Source organism: Bombina bombina, chromosome 4, assembly GCF_027579735.1.
Source record: "Bombina bombina isolate aBomBom1 chromosome 4, aBomBom1.pri, whole genome shotgun sequence".
In the NCBI taxonomy this organism is placed as follows: Eukaryota; Metazoa; Chordata; class Amphibia; order Anura; family Bombinatoridae; genus Bombina; species Bombina bombina.
This window is the reverse complement of record NC_069502.1, coordinates 146,267,111-146,286,554: the sequence shown is the minus strand read 5'-3', so window position 1 is coordinate 146,286,554 and position 19,444 is coordinate 146,267,111. Positions and strand designations below refer to the sequence as shown.

The window sequence follows — 19,444 nt, the reverse complement described above, 5'->3', positions numbered from 1 at the left end:
CCTTAATGACCACAGCACTTTTCCATTTTCTGTCCGTTTGGGACCAAGGCTATTTTTACATTTTTGCGGTGTTTGTGTTTAGCTGTAATTTTCTTCTTACTCATTTACTGTACCCACACATATTATATACCGTTTTTCTCGCCACTAAATGGACTTTCTAAAGATACCATTATTTTCATCATATCTTATAATTTACTATAAAAAAAAATATAAAATATGAGGAAAAATTGAAAAAAACACACTTTTTCTAACTTTGACCCCCAAAATCTGTTACATATCTACAACCACCAAAAAACACCCATGCTAAATAGTTTCAAAATTTTGTCCTGAGTTTAGAAATACCCAATGTTTACATGTTCTTTGCTTTTTGTGCAAGTTATAGGGCCATAAATACAAGTAGCACTTTGCTATTTCCAAACCACTTTTTTCCAAAATTAGCGCTAGTTACATTAGAACACTAATATCTTTCAGGAATCCCTGAATATCCCTTGACATGTATATATTTTTTTTTAGTAGACATCCCAAAGTATTGATCTAGGACAATTTTGGTATATTTCATACCACCATTTCACCGCCAAATGCGATCAAATACAAAAAATCGTTCACTTTTTCACAAATTTTTTCACAAACTTTTGGTTTCTCACTGAAATTATTTACAAACAACTTGTGCAATTATGGCATACATGGTTGTAAATTCTTCTCTGGGATCCCCTTTGTTCAGAAATAGCAGACATATATGGCTTTGGCGTTGCTTTTTGGTAATTAGAAGGCCGCTAAATGCCACTGCGCACCACAAGTGTATTATGCCCAGCAGTTATGGGGTTAATTAGGGAGCTTTTAGGGAGCTTGTAGGGTTAATTTTAGCTTTAGTGTAGTATAGTAGACAACCCCAAGTATTGATCTAGGCACATTTTGGTATATTTCATACCACCATTTCACCGCCAAATGCGATCAAATTGAAAAAAAAGTTAAATTTTTCACAATTTTAGGTTTCTCACTGAAATAATTTACAAACAGCTTGTGCAATTATGGCACAAATGGTTGTAAATACTTGTCTGGGATCCCCTTTGTTCAGAAATAGCAGACATATATGACTTTGGCGTTGCTTTCTGGTAATTAGAAGGCCGCTAAATCCTGCTGCGCCTCACACGTGTATTATGGCTAGCAGTGAAGGGGTTAATTAGGGAGTTTGTAGGGAGCTTGCAGGGTTAATTTTAGCTTTAGTGTAGAGATCAGCCTCCCACCTGACACATCCCACCCCCTGATCCCTCCCAAACAGCTCCCTTCCCTCCCCCACCCCACAATTGTCCCCGCCATCTTAAGTACTGGCAGAAAGTCTGCCAGTACTAAAATAAAAGGGTTTTTTAAAAAAAATAAAAAATTTTTTAGCATATTTACATATGCTAGGGTGTAGGATCCCCCCCTTAGCCCCCAACCTCCCTGATCCCCCCCAAAACCACTCTCTAACCCTCCCCTCTGCCTCATTGGGGGCCATCTTGGGTACTGGCAGCTGTCTGCCAGTACCCAGTTTGCAAAAAAAAGTGCTTTTTTTATTTTTTTTGGGCTTTTTTCTGTAGTGTAGCTTCCCCCCCCACACAGACAAACCCCCACCACCTTGCTGATCTTTTTTTTTTTAAATATTTCGAAATTTATACATTTTTTATTAATTCATTTTCTGTAGTGTAGCGGTTCCCACCCGCTCCCTCCCCGTGCACGCGCCCGCCCCCGCCCCTCCCGTGCACGCGCGCGCGCGTCCGTGCGCGCCCCTGCTCGTCCCCGCCCACGATCCCGCCCCCCCTGCACATAACCAGGGCCATCGATGGCCGCCACCCGCCTCCTGGTCCGGCTCCCACCCAACAGCGCAGGGAGCCACCGATCTCCGGTGCAGAGAGGGCCACAGAGTGGCTCTCTCTGCACCGGATGGCTACCAAAGGTTATTGCAGGATGCCTCCATATCGAGGCATCACTGCAATAACCGGAAAGCAGCTGGAAGCGAGCAGGATCGCTTCCAGCTGCTTTCCACACCGAGGACGTGCAGGGTACGTTCTCAGGCATTAACTGCCTTTTTTTTGAGGACGTACCCTGCACGTCCTCGGTCGTTAAGGGGTTAAATCACCTTTTCAACTATCATAATGTCCTTCTTATATTTTATTAAAACACTCTTATAGCACAATTCAATGTGAAATTAGTTTTTTACATTTTTCCATTTTAGACAGTACTGAGTAGAAAATTTTTAATAATTTGGGCCTTGGTTCAATTAGGATATGCTTTTGGGCATCCGCAAACTGTGAACATGCTTTTATAAGGAATCAAAGATAGAACTATTAATTTATCATGTTATTCCTTAACAGCTAAGTGTGTTGTGTTTGGGATCTTGAGAATTCTAAGTAGTACTTATGAAATGTAAATAATGTTGTTGTCTGACCATAAATCTAGCTAAAACATTCCCACTACTGTTAGCACTGGTTCTTAGAATGAATAACAAAATCAGTTTTAAAGTAATTATCTGTCAAATCCACAAATCATAACTATAATTTATGCCTAAAAGTAGCACTATTCTAATAAAGCCAAACTCTAGGCAATTAAAATTAGGGACTAAAGTTGTGTGTTTGTAAATCTTTATTACATTTTAAACTAACATAATGTTATTATTTTATAAAGTTTTTCCTTATCCAAAAAGCAAACAAATAAACAATTACTTATTCAATGTTAGTAATAGTATAAGAATATCAACAATATTATTTTATCATATTTTATAAAAAAAAAAATCAGACTTTTGGTCTGAAATGGTGGTGTGTGAATACAGCAGTTATGTTGAGAAACAGGAGGTGAGGACTTCAAGATTGAGAAAGATGTTAATGCAGATTTAGATGAGGGAAATGTTGTTAGGTAAGATAAATATGATTGAGTTGGGTGGTAGGCTTCTCTGAACAGAAAGGACTTCAGAGAGCATTTAAAAGAAGAAAGATTAGGACAAAGCCTGACACAATCTTTGTGGTTCTTACTGATATTATTTACATACCGCTTGTGCAATCATGACACACATGATTGTAAAAGCTTCTCTGGGATCCCCTTTGTTTAGAAATAGCATACATGCATGGCTTTGCCATTGCTTTTTGGCAATTAGAATGCCGCTAATTACAGTTGCTCACTACACTTCTGAAATTCCTGGCAGTTAAGGGGTTATCAAGTAGCATTTAAGTTTAGCTTTAGTGCAAAGATTACCCTCTCACCTGATCCCTCCCACCCCCTGATCCCTACCTGATCCCTCCTAAACAGCTCTCTTCCCTCCCTCACTCCCAACTGGTCACCACCATCTTAGGTACTGGCAATGTAAAGTTTCAGTCCTTTTTTTTTAATTATTTTTTTTTTAATTATTTTCTGCAGTGTAGGATTTTCCCACCTCCCTAATCCCTCCCAAAAAGCTCTCTAGCCCTACCCCCTAACTAGTGTCTGCCATCTTAGGTATTGGCAGCTGTCTGCCAGTACCCAGTTTACATACATTTTGTGTTTTTGTTTTTTAAAATACAAATTTTTCTGTAGTGTAGTAGCCCCCCTCTCCCTTCTAACCTCTCCCCTCCAATTGGTCCTTTACTAGGGTCTTTCTCTCCCCTCTTATTACAATTTGTCCTTCTCTTAGGGTTTTGTTTCTGCAGTGTAGTGACCCCACCTTTTCCTGCCTACTCCAGCCCGTTTCCGCCCTCCCAGCCCATTCCCGCCCACCTCCAGCAATGGGCCGCCCACCCGCCTACCTCCTGACCCTCACACAACCAACGATCGGCACCATCACTACCCGATGCAGAGAGGGACACAGAGGAATAGTCTTGTCAAAATTAAACTTTAATGATTCAGATAGGGCATGCAGTTTTAAACAATTTTCCAATTTACTTTTATCATCAAATTTGCTTTGTTCTCTTGGTATTCTTTGTTGAAAGCTAAACTTAGGTAGGTTCAAGTGCTAATTTCTAAGCCCTTGAAAGCCGCCTCTTATGTCAGTACATTTTGACAGTTTTTCACAGCTAGAAGCACTAGCTAATGTATGCTATACAGAGAACTCCCGTGGAGTAATTTAATGAGTCAGCACTGATTGGCTAAAATGCAAGTCTGTCAAAATAACTGAATTAAGGGGACAGTCTACAGAGGCTTAGATACAAGGTAATCACAGAGGTAAAAAATATATATTAATATAACTGTATTGGTTATGCAAAACTGGCGAATGGTTAATACATTGATTATTTATATTTTTAAACAATATAGATTCTGGAATAGACTATCCCTTTAAATGCAATTCTCTGAGTAATGTTTTGGGGCTGATGTGGCAATTTAGCCCAAATAGATTCTTACCAGGTGGACAAAATAATGGAGACCAGACCAAAATATGCAATCAAAAGTGTAACCTGTTTAGAGGCTGATCTTTATTACTGCCAGCAGGACTTCCCTTACAGTCAGAAAGAAGAGAAGTGAGCTCTTGCTACGTGACACAGATTATATACCAGAAACATTTCTTGTAATTGGTCATTGTTACCCACACCACACTGCATCACTAGCAGAGCCTGGGCAATTACAGATAGCACAAACAAAGAACAATCGCGAGATTGATTTCTCTAGCAAAACTACGTTTTCTTTGCTACATTTCATGTCACTTGGGTTCCCTATTAACAAAGCTATGTGACAACCATATCTTAGGTAAATGGAGTTTTATAAAACAGTAGCAAGAGGCTATTAACAAATATTATATAACAGGGACATCATGGAAGTTATCCTTTTATATAATGTTACACATTTATGGGTTAGTCTTTTTGCTTTACATTTGTGATATGCTAACTGTAGAAGATTAGAAGATTCAGAGCTATTGACCCTAGGGGGCATATTTATCAAAGTGCGAGCGGACATGATACGATGTAGCGTATCATGTCCGCTGCACATCGATAAATGTATCATTGCACAAGCAGTTCACCAGAACTGCTTGTGCAATACCGCCTCCTGCAGATTCACAGCCAATTGGCCGCTAGCAGGGGGTTTCAATCAAACCGATCATATTTGATCGGGTTGATTTCTGTCCGCCGCCTCAGAGCAGACCGGCAAGTTATGGAGCAGCGGTCTTTAGACCGCTGCTTCATAACTTCTGTTTCCGGCGAGCCTTCCATTCGGAGCTTGATAATTTGGCCCCTACATATTAACTAAATCTGAGACTCTATGTTTTACAACATAAGTAGAATCTATAATCTATTTGGAGTATTATACTGTATTTTGTTTGCCTGTAACTCATTTTAACACAAAGGGCTCCATGTACTAAATGGCAGGCGGACAGCTTCTTAACTCGTGAAGTTGTCCGCGCGCCTTCGCTACACACGGGCAGCGGATCTATTGATCCGCTTGCCCGTATGTATCATTACACACTCATCGGAGTGTGTAATGCCCGCCCCTTCAATCGCGCGACCAATCACGCGACTGAAGGGGCTGTCAATCACCGAGAGCGAGTGTGCTCTCTGTGATTTTGCCTCGCCACCTAAGAGGTGGTGTAGGGTGTAGGAAGCAGCGGTCTAATGACCGCTGCTTCTTACATTGCGGGAAGCAGGCTCGCATATGCGAACCTGCCCCGCAAAGGCTCCGGAGCAGCTTTCGCTGCTTCGTACATGGAGCCCAAAGTGCATGCTTTCCTGCATCACATTCAAAACCAGAAACCTAGTCTTATTCCAGTCCATCAAAAAATACTTTTTTGAATAAGTTTTTGCATGACTTTTGCAACTTTCTATTTCAGTAACATCTCATTTTGTTTGTTCATATACCTCATTCCAATCTATTTGAGTATTTAAGGGATGCTGAACCAAAAATGGGCAGGCTCCTAAGCTTACATTCCTGCTTTTTCTAATAAAGATAGCAAGAGAATGAAGAAAATGTGATAAAAAGAATAAATTAGAAAGTTGCTTAAAATTGCATGCTCTATCTGAATCATGAAAAAAAACAATTTGGGCTTCGTATCCCTTTAAACTTATGTGGTATTAGGTTCATTATAATGGTATTCCTGCCTATTTAAAAGGGTAGCCATTTCAATTACAGTCCAACATTAGGGACAGGGAGGGTAGTCAGAAGTCAGTCTTAGACCTCTGAAGACAAAAAGCAAATAAAATTCAAAAGCAGAGTCCAAAAACTCAACAAAAAGTGGAACTGTAGAAATAAGGAGACCAGAATAAGCCCTGGATACAGTATTACAAATCAGTACCATATAGAAAAGTACCATATCATAAACAGATGCCTGTTCACACCAAAATACACCTCAAAAACATGGAGCGAATGATTGTAGTGTGAAGAAATTATGCAACTAGTAAACAAAAGACCTGAAAGCAATTCAAATTAAAAATCACGCAACAAACTGACAGAGATAACACATTAATTGGTGTAATATGTCTCAATTCTTTACTATCTAATGTAAGAATATGCTGTAGTGACAAATTTAGAAAGCATTTTTATGCATCAGTAATTTAATAAATCTAGCAATGTCTCTGCAAGAGGAAAATGCTATAGGTGATGCATTAGGAAAGAAAAAATGATTAGCTTTGTGATAGAGCTTTTAGTGCAGTAAACAGGGAAAACATTAGTATGGCGAAAACCTCTAATCATTTCTCACATTTTTTAGCACGTTACTATATTTCAGTGAAAAAGTAATCAATCTACTTTAAGATGTTAGCTGTTCTGTAATAGGGTTAATATATTCCATGTGTACTGATGAAAGGAGTCTTCTGTGGAAATGAAAAGATATTACATTTGACAAAATAATATTTCTGTATTTATTCAATATAGAACATATGTGTCACTGTCATATACATATTAATGTCATATTGTTTAAATAACAAAATTTACTATATGCTTTTATAATTTAGATAGAGCATGACATTGTAATAGACTTTTCAATTTAATATTGTTGTCAAATTTGCTTTTCTTGGTATCCTTTGATGAAAAGCATAGGTAGGCTCAAGAGCAACAATGCACATATTGGAGCTAGCTGATGATTGGTGGCTATGCACATGCCTTTTTTCATTGGCTCACACATCCATTAAGCTATTTCCCAGTAGTACATTGCTGATATGGAGCTAACTTTAACTAAAGACCCTATGTAATAAGAAGCAAATACTGCTTTGGAGCTCCTTGAGGTGATGCTACCACAATGTAAGAAGCAGCGGTCATATAACTTCAGTGGCGGTGAAGATAAATCATCTCCAAACATGTTCGTTTGTGGTGATTGACAGGCCCTGCACGGGGAGTGTGTGTGGTGGGGGGGGGGGTTAGTCAAGGCAGTATTTGTTCGATAGTACATTTGGCAGCAGATAAACAGTTTATATTTGTTATTTGCACATTAGTTCATTGGAGCCTACAGTATGTGTTTAAACCCAATGCAGAGGTTAAACACATGGCTATATGCAGCCAATAGTGCAATAATATAGCAAAACACATGCCCCTTTAAATAATAGCATATCATAGTATGGGTACATTTTGGGGTTCTGTGATTGGCATGTATTCTGGGAAATAACTTTGGTACCTATGTGATAGAAGGAAGAAAAGTGTAAAAAGAGCTTGTAATTTTTAATTTGTGACTCCAGTTTATAGGGGCTAGATTACAAGTGATATCGTCTTTTCACAAGCATTTTTAATTGCTCTGACATTACAAGTTGAGCAATCATGATTTACGCTTCAATCCTTATAGCGATCTCAGAGCTTTGGTTTTCAGTTTTGCAAAACTAAAAAAGTGTCACAAAATTTATCAAAATAGCATTACAAAGTACAGTTACACTCATATTAACACCGTCTAATAAAAATACTCAGAAAAATGATTGCACAAAAAAGTTATAAGGGCTAAAAGATATGAGATCTCGGGTGTTAGAAAAAAAAGCTGCCAAAGTACTTTAACATAGAGATACAAACATATACATTGCTAAAGATGTATTTGTATGTATATATATATATATATATATATATATATATATATATGTGTAAATATATATTAATGTATTTATATGTGTATTTATGTATTTAAAGACATATATACACATAGAAACACATAAATACATATGTACACACATATAGACATATATATATATATATATATATATATATATATATACATATATATATATGTGTGTGCATTAGAGCTCTTTGTCATTAAGTAGACTTCTATGCCATTAAGTAGACTTCCATTGACTTCTATGGGGAATGCAAAAATGCGATCGTGTTTGCGCGATAGTCGGGTGTTTTTTTCTACTTTTTTTCTCCATTGATTTCTATGAGGGAATACATGCACGAGCGTGTGATAATTTAAGTTAGGATTTTTTTTGCACTATTTGTGTTACCGCTTGCACAAAATACGTTTTTTATTAACTTGTAACACAAACGCAACCCAACCAGCACAAAAAACCTTAACTTTTTCACGATCGCAAAAAATAAAAATACCGCACCACTTGTAATCTAGGTGTTACCTTGAAAAACCAATGCAGTGCACTAGTAATAATCCATTAATGTATACAATTAATTTTCATTCCTCTAAATGAACTAAAATATAGACCCTTGTGTAAATGTCTTTCAGAACTTTCTTTATACAAACCACTAAGCTACATCACATTTATACACTGGGAGTTTGTAAAAACAAGACATTCATCCCCTAGAAAACTGAAATGGATCCTGGCGCTTACTTATTATATTTTAGGAAAATGTGTAGTGTTCCATCTGAAGGTGAATGAAAGGTTAATAGTTCTGAATAGTGGATTATACAATAGTAAGAAAGGTCAGAAAATATAGCATTATTGTAAGAAAAGGTCTTCACACTCTGACTGTACATTTTAAAAATAATGAAAGCATTAAATATATGAAATGTAGTATAACAGAGGTCTGGAGAAAGTGCACGTAAATATCAATCAAGAATGAATTGGAAATTGGTGAAGGACAGGGGGTGTTGTATTGTGACTACACAAGTAGTTTACATGTTGTTCTGTTATTTCAACCAGATCATAAACCAGTAAAAGCCTAGCGCAAGATCATCATATTTCATTTTCTATGTATGATTTCATAATATATTTTATTGCTAATGATTATTATTATACCAAACATACACCTAGATTACGAGTTTTGCGCCAAACAGGGTGCGAAACGAGCGCATCAAAAGTTGTGTTATTTCACTCTCCATAGCGCTGCCATTACAGGTTTCTGAAAAGCCTCCTTGTGCATGCGATATGGTGGCATTAAGCTCCATAACGCACAAAAGCCAAGGGCTGAGAAAGCCAAGGGCTGAGAATACGTGCTCATGCATGCTTTCCTCCATATACATCAATGGGGGAGAGAGTGTTAGAAAAAAAACTAACACCTGAATCGCCGTAATGCAATCCTTGTGATGTCTATGGGGAAAAAAAAAGTTACGTTTAAACCTAACACCTTAACATAAACCCCAAGTCTAAATACCCCTAATCTGCTGCCCCCGACATCGCCGCCACTATAATAAAGTTATTAACCCCTAATCTGCCGTCCCCGGCATCTCCGGCAATAAAAAAAGCTATTAACCCCTATTCCACCGCTCCCCGACATCACCGCAACTAAATAAAGTTATTAACCCCTAAACCTCCGGCCTCCCACATCTCCAACACTAAATAAACCTATTAACCCCAAAACCACCAGCCCCTACACATTGCAAAACACTTAATTAAACTATTAACCCCTAAACCTAACACCCCCCTAACTTTAAATTAAAATTACAATATAACTATCTTTAAATAAATAAAAACGTACCTGTGAAATAAATATAAACCTAACAAACTATAAATTAACCTAACATAACTAATCTAATAAAATAAAATACTACCAATTAAAATATCTAAATTACAAATTTAAAAAACCTAACACTACGAAACTAAAAAAAATCTAAATTACAACTTAAAAAAAAAAAAAAAATCCAACGAAAACTTTAAATAATCTAAGTTTACCAAAAATAATAAACACTAAAATCACAAAATTATCAAAAATAAAAACAATAACACCGGACCAACAATAAACTACCAAAAAGCCCTTAAAAGGGACTTTTGTACGGCATTGCCCCAAATAAATCAGCTCTTTTACCTGTAAAAAAAATACAAAGTCCCCCAAACAATGAAACCCACCATCCAACCAACCCCCCAAAATAAAAAAACTAAGCTACCCATTGCCCTTAAAGGGGCATTTGCATGGGCATTGCCCTTAAAAGGGCATTTAGCTCTTTTGTATTTCCCTTAAATGGGCATTTAGCTCTTTTTCAAAGCCCAAACCCTAATCTAAAAAAAAAAAGCCTACCCAAAAAATAACAAAAAACCTAACAATAACCCCAGAAGATCTACTCACGGTTTCTGAAGTCCGGACATCCAGGCGGCAAGAAGTCTACATCCAGGCAGCGAGGTTTTCATCCTGGCGGCAAGGTCTTCATCCATCCCGGGGATATCTTCTAGCTTCATCCCAGCAGCGTGGAGCGGAACCATCCTGAAAGCAGATCCTATTTTGGGCGAAGCGTCCTCTTCATACGGTCGCCGCCGTACATTGAAGTTGAATGCAAGGTAGCCATTTCAAAATGGCATCCCTTGTATTCCTATTGGCTGATTTGATTTTTCAAATTCAAATCACCAATAGGATGAGAGATTCTGAAATCCTATTGGCTGTTCAAAACAGCCAATAGGATGAGAGCTACTGAAATCCTATTGGTTGTTCAAATCGGCCAATATAATTTCAGTAGCTCTCATCCTATTGGCTGTTTTTTTTAGAGTTAGGTTTTTATTTTGGGGTGTTGGTTGGGTGGTGGGTTTTACTGTTGGGGGGGACTTTGTATTTTTTTTAAAGGTAAAAGCTGATTTCTTTAGGGCAATGCCCTACAAAAGGCTCTTTTAAAGACTATTGGTAGTTTATTGTAGACTAGGGGGTGTGTTTATTTTGGGGGGGCTTTTTTATTTTTATAGGGCTATTAGATTAGGTGTAATTGTTTTTATTTTTGATAATTTTGTTTATTTTTTTGTTATTTTAGTGTTTATTATTTTTGGTAAATAATTGTTTTTTTGTCTTTTTGTTTTTTTATAGTTGTAATTTAGATTTTTTTTTTTGTAGTGTTAGGTTTTATAAATTTGTAATTTAGATAGTTTTATTTATTTTATAGAATAGTAATGTTAGTTTAATATATAGTTTGATCATATTTTTTTTTAATTTCACAGGTAAGTTTTTATTTATTTAAAGATAGTTATACTGTAGTTTTAATTTAAAGTTAGGGGGGTGTTAGGTTTAGGGGTTAATAGTTTAATTTAGTGTTTTGCGATGTGGGGGGCAGAGGTTTAAAGGTTAATAACTTTATTTAGTGGTGGCGATCTCGGGGAGTGGCGTAAAAGTGTTAATAACTTTATTATAGTGGCAACGATGTTGGGGACTGGCAGGTTTAGGGTTTTATATATTTAAATAGTGTTGGAGATGTGGGTGGCCGGCAAATTAGGGGTTAATAAGTTTTAAATAGAGTTTGCGATGCGGGGGGGTCTTTGTTTAGGGGTTAATAGGTAGTTTATGGGTGTTATTGTACTTTGTAACACTTTAGTTATGAGTTTTGTGAAACATTTTTGTTACACAAAATCCATAACTACTGGTCTCAGACGGTGGTATGGCTCGTGTCAGTATAGGCTGTAACGTAAGCTTTTTAGCCAGACCGCACAACCTGTAATACTGGCGCTATGAAAATCCCACACATTTTTTGGAGTGCGGGATTGACGTTGCGTTACAGGCTAAAATGCTTGCGGTATAGCTATACCGACACGACTTGTAATATGCGTTCCCGACCATTACACTGAAATTGACATTTTTTCAGCATTAAAAGCCTCAATGCAAAACTCGTAATCTAGGTGTAAAAAAACCATACCTCTCAATATTTCCCAGAGACTTTCTGGCATGTGGGAGCTTAAAAGGATACTAAACAATTTTTTTTTCTTTCATGATTTATTGGCCTCTAGTTATGAAGCTCCGTACTTACTTACCTTCGCCGTCCCCAATACGCCCGCCTAAGTTCGCCTAACCTCGCTTCCGCAGACCTGAATACGCTCGCCAAATTTATCAATAAAGCTGTCAAAAAGCTGCGCACCAAGTACGGAGCGATGAGCAGAGGACTGTGTTATTTATCAGTAATCGATCTCGCTGCTCTTCGGCTTTTTCCCAGCTTTATTGATACCCCTGTCACTAAGCACCCACACTATACTGTACTGTTTTGCCCCCTATACCGCCGCCCCCGGACCCCTCCGCAACTAAATAAAGATTTTAACCCCTAAACCTCTGCTCCCGGACCCCACCGCAACTATAATTAATATATTAACCCCTAAACTGCCGCTCCCGGACCCCGCCGCCACCTACATTATACCTATTAACCCCTAATCTGCCGCCCCCTATACCGCCGCCACCTATATTAAAGTTATTAACCCCTATCCTGCAGATCCCGGACCCCGCCGCAACTAAATAAATTGTTTAACCCCTAAGCCACCGCTCCCGGACCCCGCTGCAACTAAATTAAATGTTTAACCCCTAAACCGCCGCTCCCGGACCCCGCCGCCACCTATATTAAACTTATTAACCCCTAAACCTAAGTCTAACACTAACACTAACACCCCCCTAACTTAAATATTATTTAAATAAATCTAAATACATATTACAATTATTAACTAAATTATTCCTATTTAAAACTAAATACTTACCTTTAAAAGCGGCGTCTTCTATCTTCAATCATCCGGAGCGGAGCGGAGCCATCTTCCATCCAGCCGATGCAGAGCCATCTTCTTCCAACGACGTCCTAACACGGAATGCCTGGTCCTTTAAATGACGTCATCCAAGATGGCGTCCCTCGAATTCCAATTGGCTGATAGGATTCTATCAGCCAATCGGAATTAAGGTAGGAAAAATCCGATTGGTTGATTTAATCAGCCAATCGGAATTCGAGGAACGCCATCTTGGATGACGTCATTTAAAGGAGCAGGCATTCAGTGTTAGGGCGTCGGCTGGATGAAAGATGGCTCCGCTCCGGATGATTGAAGATAGAGGACGCCGCTTGGATGAAGATTTCGGCCGTATGGAGGACCTCTTCTGCCCCGCTTGGATGAAGAATTCGGCCCAGCTGGGTGAACACGGCTCAAGGTAGGGTGATCTTCAGGGGGTTAGTGTTAGGTTTTTTTAAGGGGGTTTGGGTGGGTTTTAGAGTAGGGGTGTGTGGGTGGTGGGTTGTAATGTTGGGGGGGGTTGTATTTTTTTTTACAGGTAAAAGAGCTGATTACTTTGGGACAATGCCCCGCAAAAAGCCCTTTTAAGGGCTGGTAAAAGAGCTGATTACTTTGTAATTTAGTATAGGGTAGGGCATTTTATTATTTTGGGGGGCTTTTTATTTTATTAGAGGGCTTAGATTAGGTGTAATTAGTTTAAACTTCTTGTATTTTTTTTTATTTTCTGTAATTTAGTGTTTGTTTGTTTTTGTACTATAGTTTAGTTTATTTAATTGTATTTAATTTTAGATAATTGTAGTTAATTTTTTAAATTAATTTAATGATAGTGTAGTGTTAGGTGTATTTGTAACATAGGTTAGGTTTTATTTTACAGGTAATTTTGTAATTATTTTAACTAGGTAGCTATTAAATAGTTATTAACTATTTAATAGCTATCGTACCTAGTTAAATTAAATACAAAGTTGCCTGTAAAATAAAAATAAATCCTAAAATAGCTACAATATAATTATTAGTTATATTGTAGCTATCTTAGGGTTTATTTTAGGTTTAGGGGTTAATAAGTTTAATATAGGTGGCGGCGGGGTCTGGGAGCGGCGGTTTAGAGGTCAAACATTTAATTTAGTTGCGGCGGGGTCCGGGAGCGGCGGTATAGGGGTTAAACATTTAATTTAGTTGAGGCGGGGTCCGGGAGCGGCAGTTTAGGGGTTAAACAATTTATTTAGTTGCGGCGGCAGATTAGGGGTTAATAGGTATAATGTAGGTGGCGGCGGGGTCCGGGAGCGGCGGTTTAGAGGTTAATAACTATTGTATAGGTGGCGGCGGTGTAGGGGGGGCAGATTAGGGGTGCATGTTAGGGTGTTAGGTGCAGACATCTCCCATAGAAATCAATGGGATATCGGGCAGAAGCGAACATGAGCTTTCACTGCTGTCAGACTCCCCTTGATTCCTATGGGATCCGCCGCCTCCAGCGGCGGATTGAAAACCAGGTACGCTGGGCAGGAATAGTGCCGAGCGTACCTGCTAGTTATTTGATAACTAGCAAAAGTAGTCAGATTGTGCCGAACTTGCGCTCGGCACATCTGGAGTGATGTAAGAATCGATCTGTGTCAGACTGAGACCGGCGGATCGTAGCTTACGTCACTAGATTCTACTTTTGCCAGTCTCTAGCCTTTGATAACTATGGCGAATCAGCCTCGCCACAAATACACTGCGGAATTCCCGCGTATTTGCGGTTGACGGCTTGATAACTAGAGGCCATTGAGAGAATGCAATTTTAAGAAACTTCCTAATCTACTCCTATTATCAAATTTTCTTCGTTCTCCTGCTATTTTTATTTGACAAAGCAGCTTAGGAGCCGGCCCATTATAGGTTCAGAACCTGGGTTTTGCTTGCTTATTGGTGACTAAATGTTCCACCAATCAGCAAGCACTATCCAGAGTTCTGAACCAAAAATGAGCCAGCTCCTAAGCTCTTATTCCTGCTTTTCCAAATAAAGATACCAAGAGAATGAATAAAAATGGATAATACGAGTAAATTAGAAAATTGCTTAAAATTGGATTCTCTATCTGAATCATGAAAGAAAGATGTTGGGTTTAGTTTCCCTTTAAACAGCTTGTCCTACTGGCATTTTGTAGGCAAAGTCATGTTGGGAAGGGCAGGGTCACAGTCAAACTATGGGCAGCGCTACATCAGGATGGTGAATCATGTCCGGTTGTGAGAGCGGATGTGGGAGGGAAGCAGACCAGACCTCACAATCCATGACAATCCTGCTAGATGGTTAGGAGGGACTATATATATAAAAAAATCTTCCACCTGTAAAGATAATGCACTAGTGTGATGCTGCAATCTATATAAACATCATATTTACAAGTGCAAGATGTCATGATATTTACATTTTAGGCAAAAGACTGCTTTTTTAAATTATTAAGTTATAGGGACATGCTATTTCACTAGTGTATGTAATTCCCCCTCCCTAATCACTGTGAAATTCTATGCATTTAAACGGTTAAACACATAGGTTAAGCCCCAACGAAGAGTCACAAGCTCTGCAGCTCCTGAGCTGAACACAGCCTGTAATTGGTGAGGTTGTGTAACTGCAATTACTGATTGGCTCACTACCTGTTTCCTCCTCAGGTTCAGTAGTTCTCTGTGACTCCCAAGTGGGACTTTATCTATGTTCCATAGTGAGTAGTTAAAAAATGTCATACTCTAATGAATAAGAGCATGTACAATTTCCACTAAATATACATTTCTGGTTTACTATACATCTTGTATTTATTCCCTGCAGATAATGTGGTTATTGTAAGCTTTTAAATATATTTCTTCAGGAAAATGTACTATATTTTACTATACTATATACAGCTTTGAAATAATATATTCACTTTGGATTTTTTACATGTATTTGTAGTGTATATTACATGCCACAACTTGGTTATTTTAATAGCTACGGTATATTAAAATTCAATTCAATTACACTCTTCAGTAATCTATACATTTTCCACAATACTTAGTTTTCTGTACATTTCTGCAATAATTAAAATTGTGGTTTATGGATCATGTAAATCATTAATGTGACTGTGGACTTAAAACAATACAGTAGAAATGTATTTCCTAGAAAGAGACTTCTTCATAATGTCAGTGTTAACTGGTGGTATTAATATACCCTCTATACCAGGGGTGGGCAACTATCGGCCTTCCAGATGTTATGGACTACATCTCCCATGATGCTTTGCCACCATTATGGCTGAAAGAGCATTATGGGAGAGGTATTCCATAACATCTGGAGGGCCGATCCCTGCTCTATGAGGAAGGAGTCAGGTATCACTTCTACAGTAGTACAGCCCAAAATGTATTTTACCACAGTCCAACTTCCTATCCTGTAATTTTTTGGAAGAGGCCTGACTTCAGTTAGATATGTCTCTAGATATGTCTCTAGAGTTGTAAAAGTGCTGAATTACAGGCACTACCAATAATACAGCACACTGTGTTGTACTGATTGATGAAGATGCATGTGTTCATGCAAGCTCTGCCCCCTTGATATTAGCATGCCCCTTTAATGTCACAGTCTATGCATGTCCTGACCCACTTGTTATTTTGTCTTGAAGTCTTTAAAGGTACAGAAAACCCAAATGAAACTTTCATGATTCAGATTTAGCATGCAATATTTAAAGAACTTTCCAATTTACTTCTGTTATCTAATTTGCTTCTTTTTATTGGTATTGTTTGTTGAAAAGCATAACTAGGTATGCTCATTAGCAGCAATGCACTACTGGGAACTAGCTGCTGATTGGTTGCTGCACATATATGCCTCTTGTCATTGGATTACCTTATGTGCATAGCTAGCTCTCAGTCATGTATTGCTGCTCTTTTGACAAAAGGATGCCAAGAGAATGAAGAAAATTTGATAAATTGGAAACTTTTGGATACCAGTAACACATGAAAAAAAGTTAAACATATCTGAAAATTGTGATTTTATAAAAATGTTTCTAAAAAATGTTGTTTCATACAATGAAAATGAGTAAATATGGCAAAACTAATTAAAAATGTAATGTGAAATAGATAACTCAATTTATATTGTTGTTTTATTTCTAGGTGAAATGTAATCAACTGGGACAGCATCAAGCCAAAAACATACAAGATGGTGTATGGCGAATTCTTCCATAGGAATCGGAATGAGGAAGAACTTATCAAACTTAATGTGGGAGGTTTTAAACAGTCAGTGGATCAGCGAACTCTTTTGAGGTTTCCTCACACCAGACTTGGAAAACTACTCCACTGTCATTCAGAAGAAGCCATATTGGAACTGTGTGATGATTACAGTGTGGCAGATAAGGAATATTACTTTGACAGAAACCCTTCTTTATTTAGACACATTTTGAATTTCTACTACACTGGTAAACTTCATGTAATTGAGGAGTTATGTGTTTTTTCATTTTGCCAAGAAATTGAATACTGGGGCATCAATGAGCTCTTCATTGACGCCTGCTGTAGTAACAAGTACCAAGAAAAGAAAGATCTCATATCTGAGAAGGACTGGGAGCAGAAAAGTGATGTCATCAGTTTTGACTCATCTTCTGATGAGTCCTCAATGTTTGAAAAAGAACTTGAGATATTTGATACACTTAAATTTGGGAACATTAGAAAGAAAATATGGATCAGACTGGAAAACCCTGGGTTCTCTTTAACAGCCAAACTTTTTGCCATTACCTCTTTGAGTGTGGTCTTAACTTCAATAGTAGCCATGTGCATTCACAGTATGCCAGAATTTCAAAAACTAGATATAAATGACAGGGAAATTGAAGATCCCATATTAGCTGTTGTGGAAATTATTTGCATTGTTTTTTTTACTACAGAATTAGTTGTCCGGCTCGCTGTAGCTCCATCTCAGACAAAATTCTGGAAAAATCCTATGAACATTATTGACTTTGTTTCCATTATCCCATTTTATGCCACACTGATTGTAGACACCAATGATGAGGAAAATGAGGGAATTGAAAACATGGGGAAAGTTGTACAAATCCTGAGGCTGATGAGGATATTTCGTATTCTAAAGCTTGCAAGACATTCAGTTGGATTACGATCCCTTGGAGCCACTTTACGACACAGTTACCAAGAAGTTGGGCTGTTGCTTTTATTTTTGGCTGTGGGAATTTCAATTTTTTCAGTCCTTGTTTATTATGTTGAAAAGGATGAGGAGTTGTCAGAGTTGCACAGCATTCCTATGTGCTGGTGGTGGGCAACCATCAGTATGACTACTGTTGGCTATGGAGATACCCATCCAGTTACATTATATGGAAAACTTATAGGGAGTGTTTGCATATTATGTGGTATATTAGTTGTTGCTCTTCCAATAACTATTATTTTTAACAAATTTTCAAAGTACTATCAGAAGCAAAAGGCAATAGATGCAAATGGACGTAATGAAGATGAGCAGAAGGACAGATTTAATGAGCTACCGTATTTCAATATACGAGATATATATGCAAAACGGATGAATTCTTTTATATCAAGTCTCTCTTCTGTAGGAATCATCGCAAGTAATGATTCAACGGATGCTTCCAGCATTCAAGAATTGGAAGATGCATATCCTGCATCTCTAAAATGACAATCATATGGGTTCCTTTGTATGCCATTCATTTTCTTTAATCACTTTTTTATTTGCTACCTCTGTTTCTGACCCTTTCAGATTATGGGCTAGATTACAAGTGGCGTTCTAGTAAGTGCTTTCGCTAGAAGTAAGCTTTTTGCGCTTGCATGTGTATTACAAGTTAAAAGTAAAAGGTTTGCGTCTGAGCAAAACCTGAGGTGCTCTAACCAAATATTGCGACCGTGTTAACATATAATCCCCATATAAATCAAAGGAAACCGCAGAAGAAAAATTCCTAGTTATCACTCAAAGTTATGTATATTTCACTAATCAATATATATTATTAATCTTACATCACGTTATGTAAATATTAAATATTAAATATTTTTAAAAAATTAATAATAATCATTAGAAAATATAGATACTGTAAAAGATTTATATATATATATATATATATATATATATATATATATATTCTATATACTATTTAGCATTTTTTACAGTATCTATAATAATTTTTAAGAATTATTATTATTGTTTCAATATTTAATATTTAATATTTCATTAACATGATGTAAGATGAGTAATTCTTCATGTGCGCTAACCCGACACCATATTACATTTAAAGAGTGAACCCCAATGCGCGTTACGCATATTTTACATTCCTATGTTCTTCACGTATATTTTCTTTTAACTTTTTATTATTAAATATATATTTCTATATATATCTGATAATGTTCATGCAAAATGTATATATACATATATATATATATATATATATATATATATATATATATATATAGGAATAGATATACAGGTAAAAAAATCAAATTTTCTTGTAAGTGAAGAACATTGGAATGCTTAATATGTATGGTAAATATGCAGTAAAACACATAAATACATCTGTACACACTTATATACATATATACAGTATATATATATATATATATATATATATATATATATACATACATACATATTTAGACATGTATATAAAAAATATAGCCCTTTGCAGTCAAACGCCTTGTCATATACCATATACCTTTTAGCCTTTATAACTTTTTTTTTAATATTTATATAACTATTATTTATCACATAGTGTTTCTATGAGTGTAAC

General features: G+C 37.2%; 1 protein-coding gene across 1 annotated transcript in view; it reads left to right on the top strand.

Moving 5' to 3' along the window:
* The window catches only part of KCNS3 (potassium voltage-gated channel modifier subfamily S member 3), a 281,208-nt gene extending 262,430 nt beyond the window's left edge, over positions 1-18,778 (top strand). Inside the window, exon 2 of the mRNA XM_053709656.1 lies at positions 16,833-18,778. Coding sequence (XP_053565631.1) covers positions 16,879-18,345 — 1,467 coding nt within the window. The 5' untranslated portion in view covers positions 16,833-16,878 and the 3' untranslated portion in view covers positions 18,346-18,778. The remainder of the gene's footprint in view (positions 1-16,832) is intronic.
* The last annotated feature ends 666 nt before the right edge of the window (positions 18,779-19,444 follow it).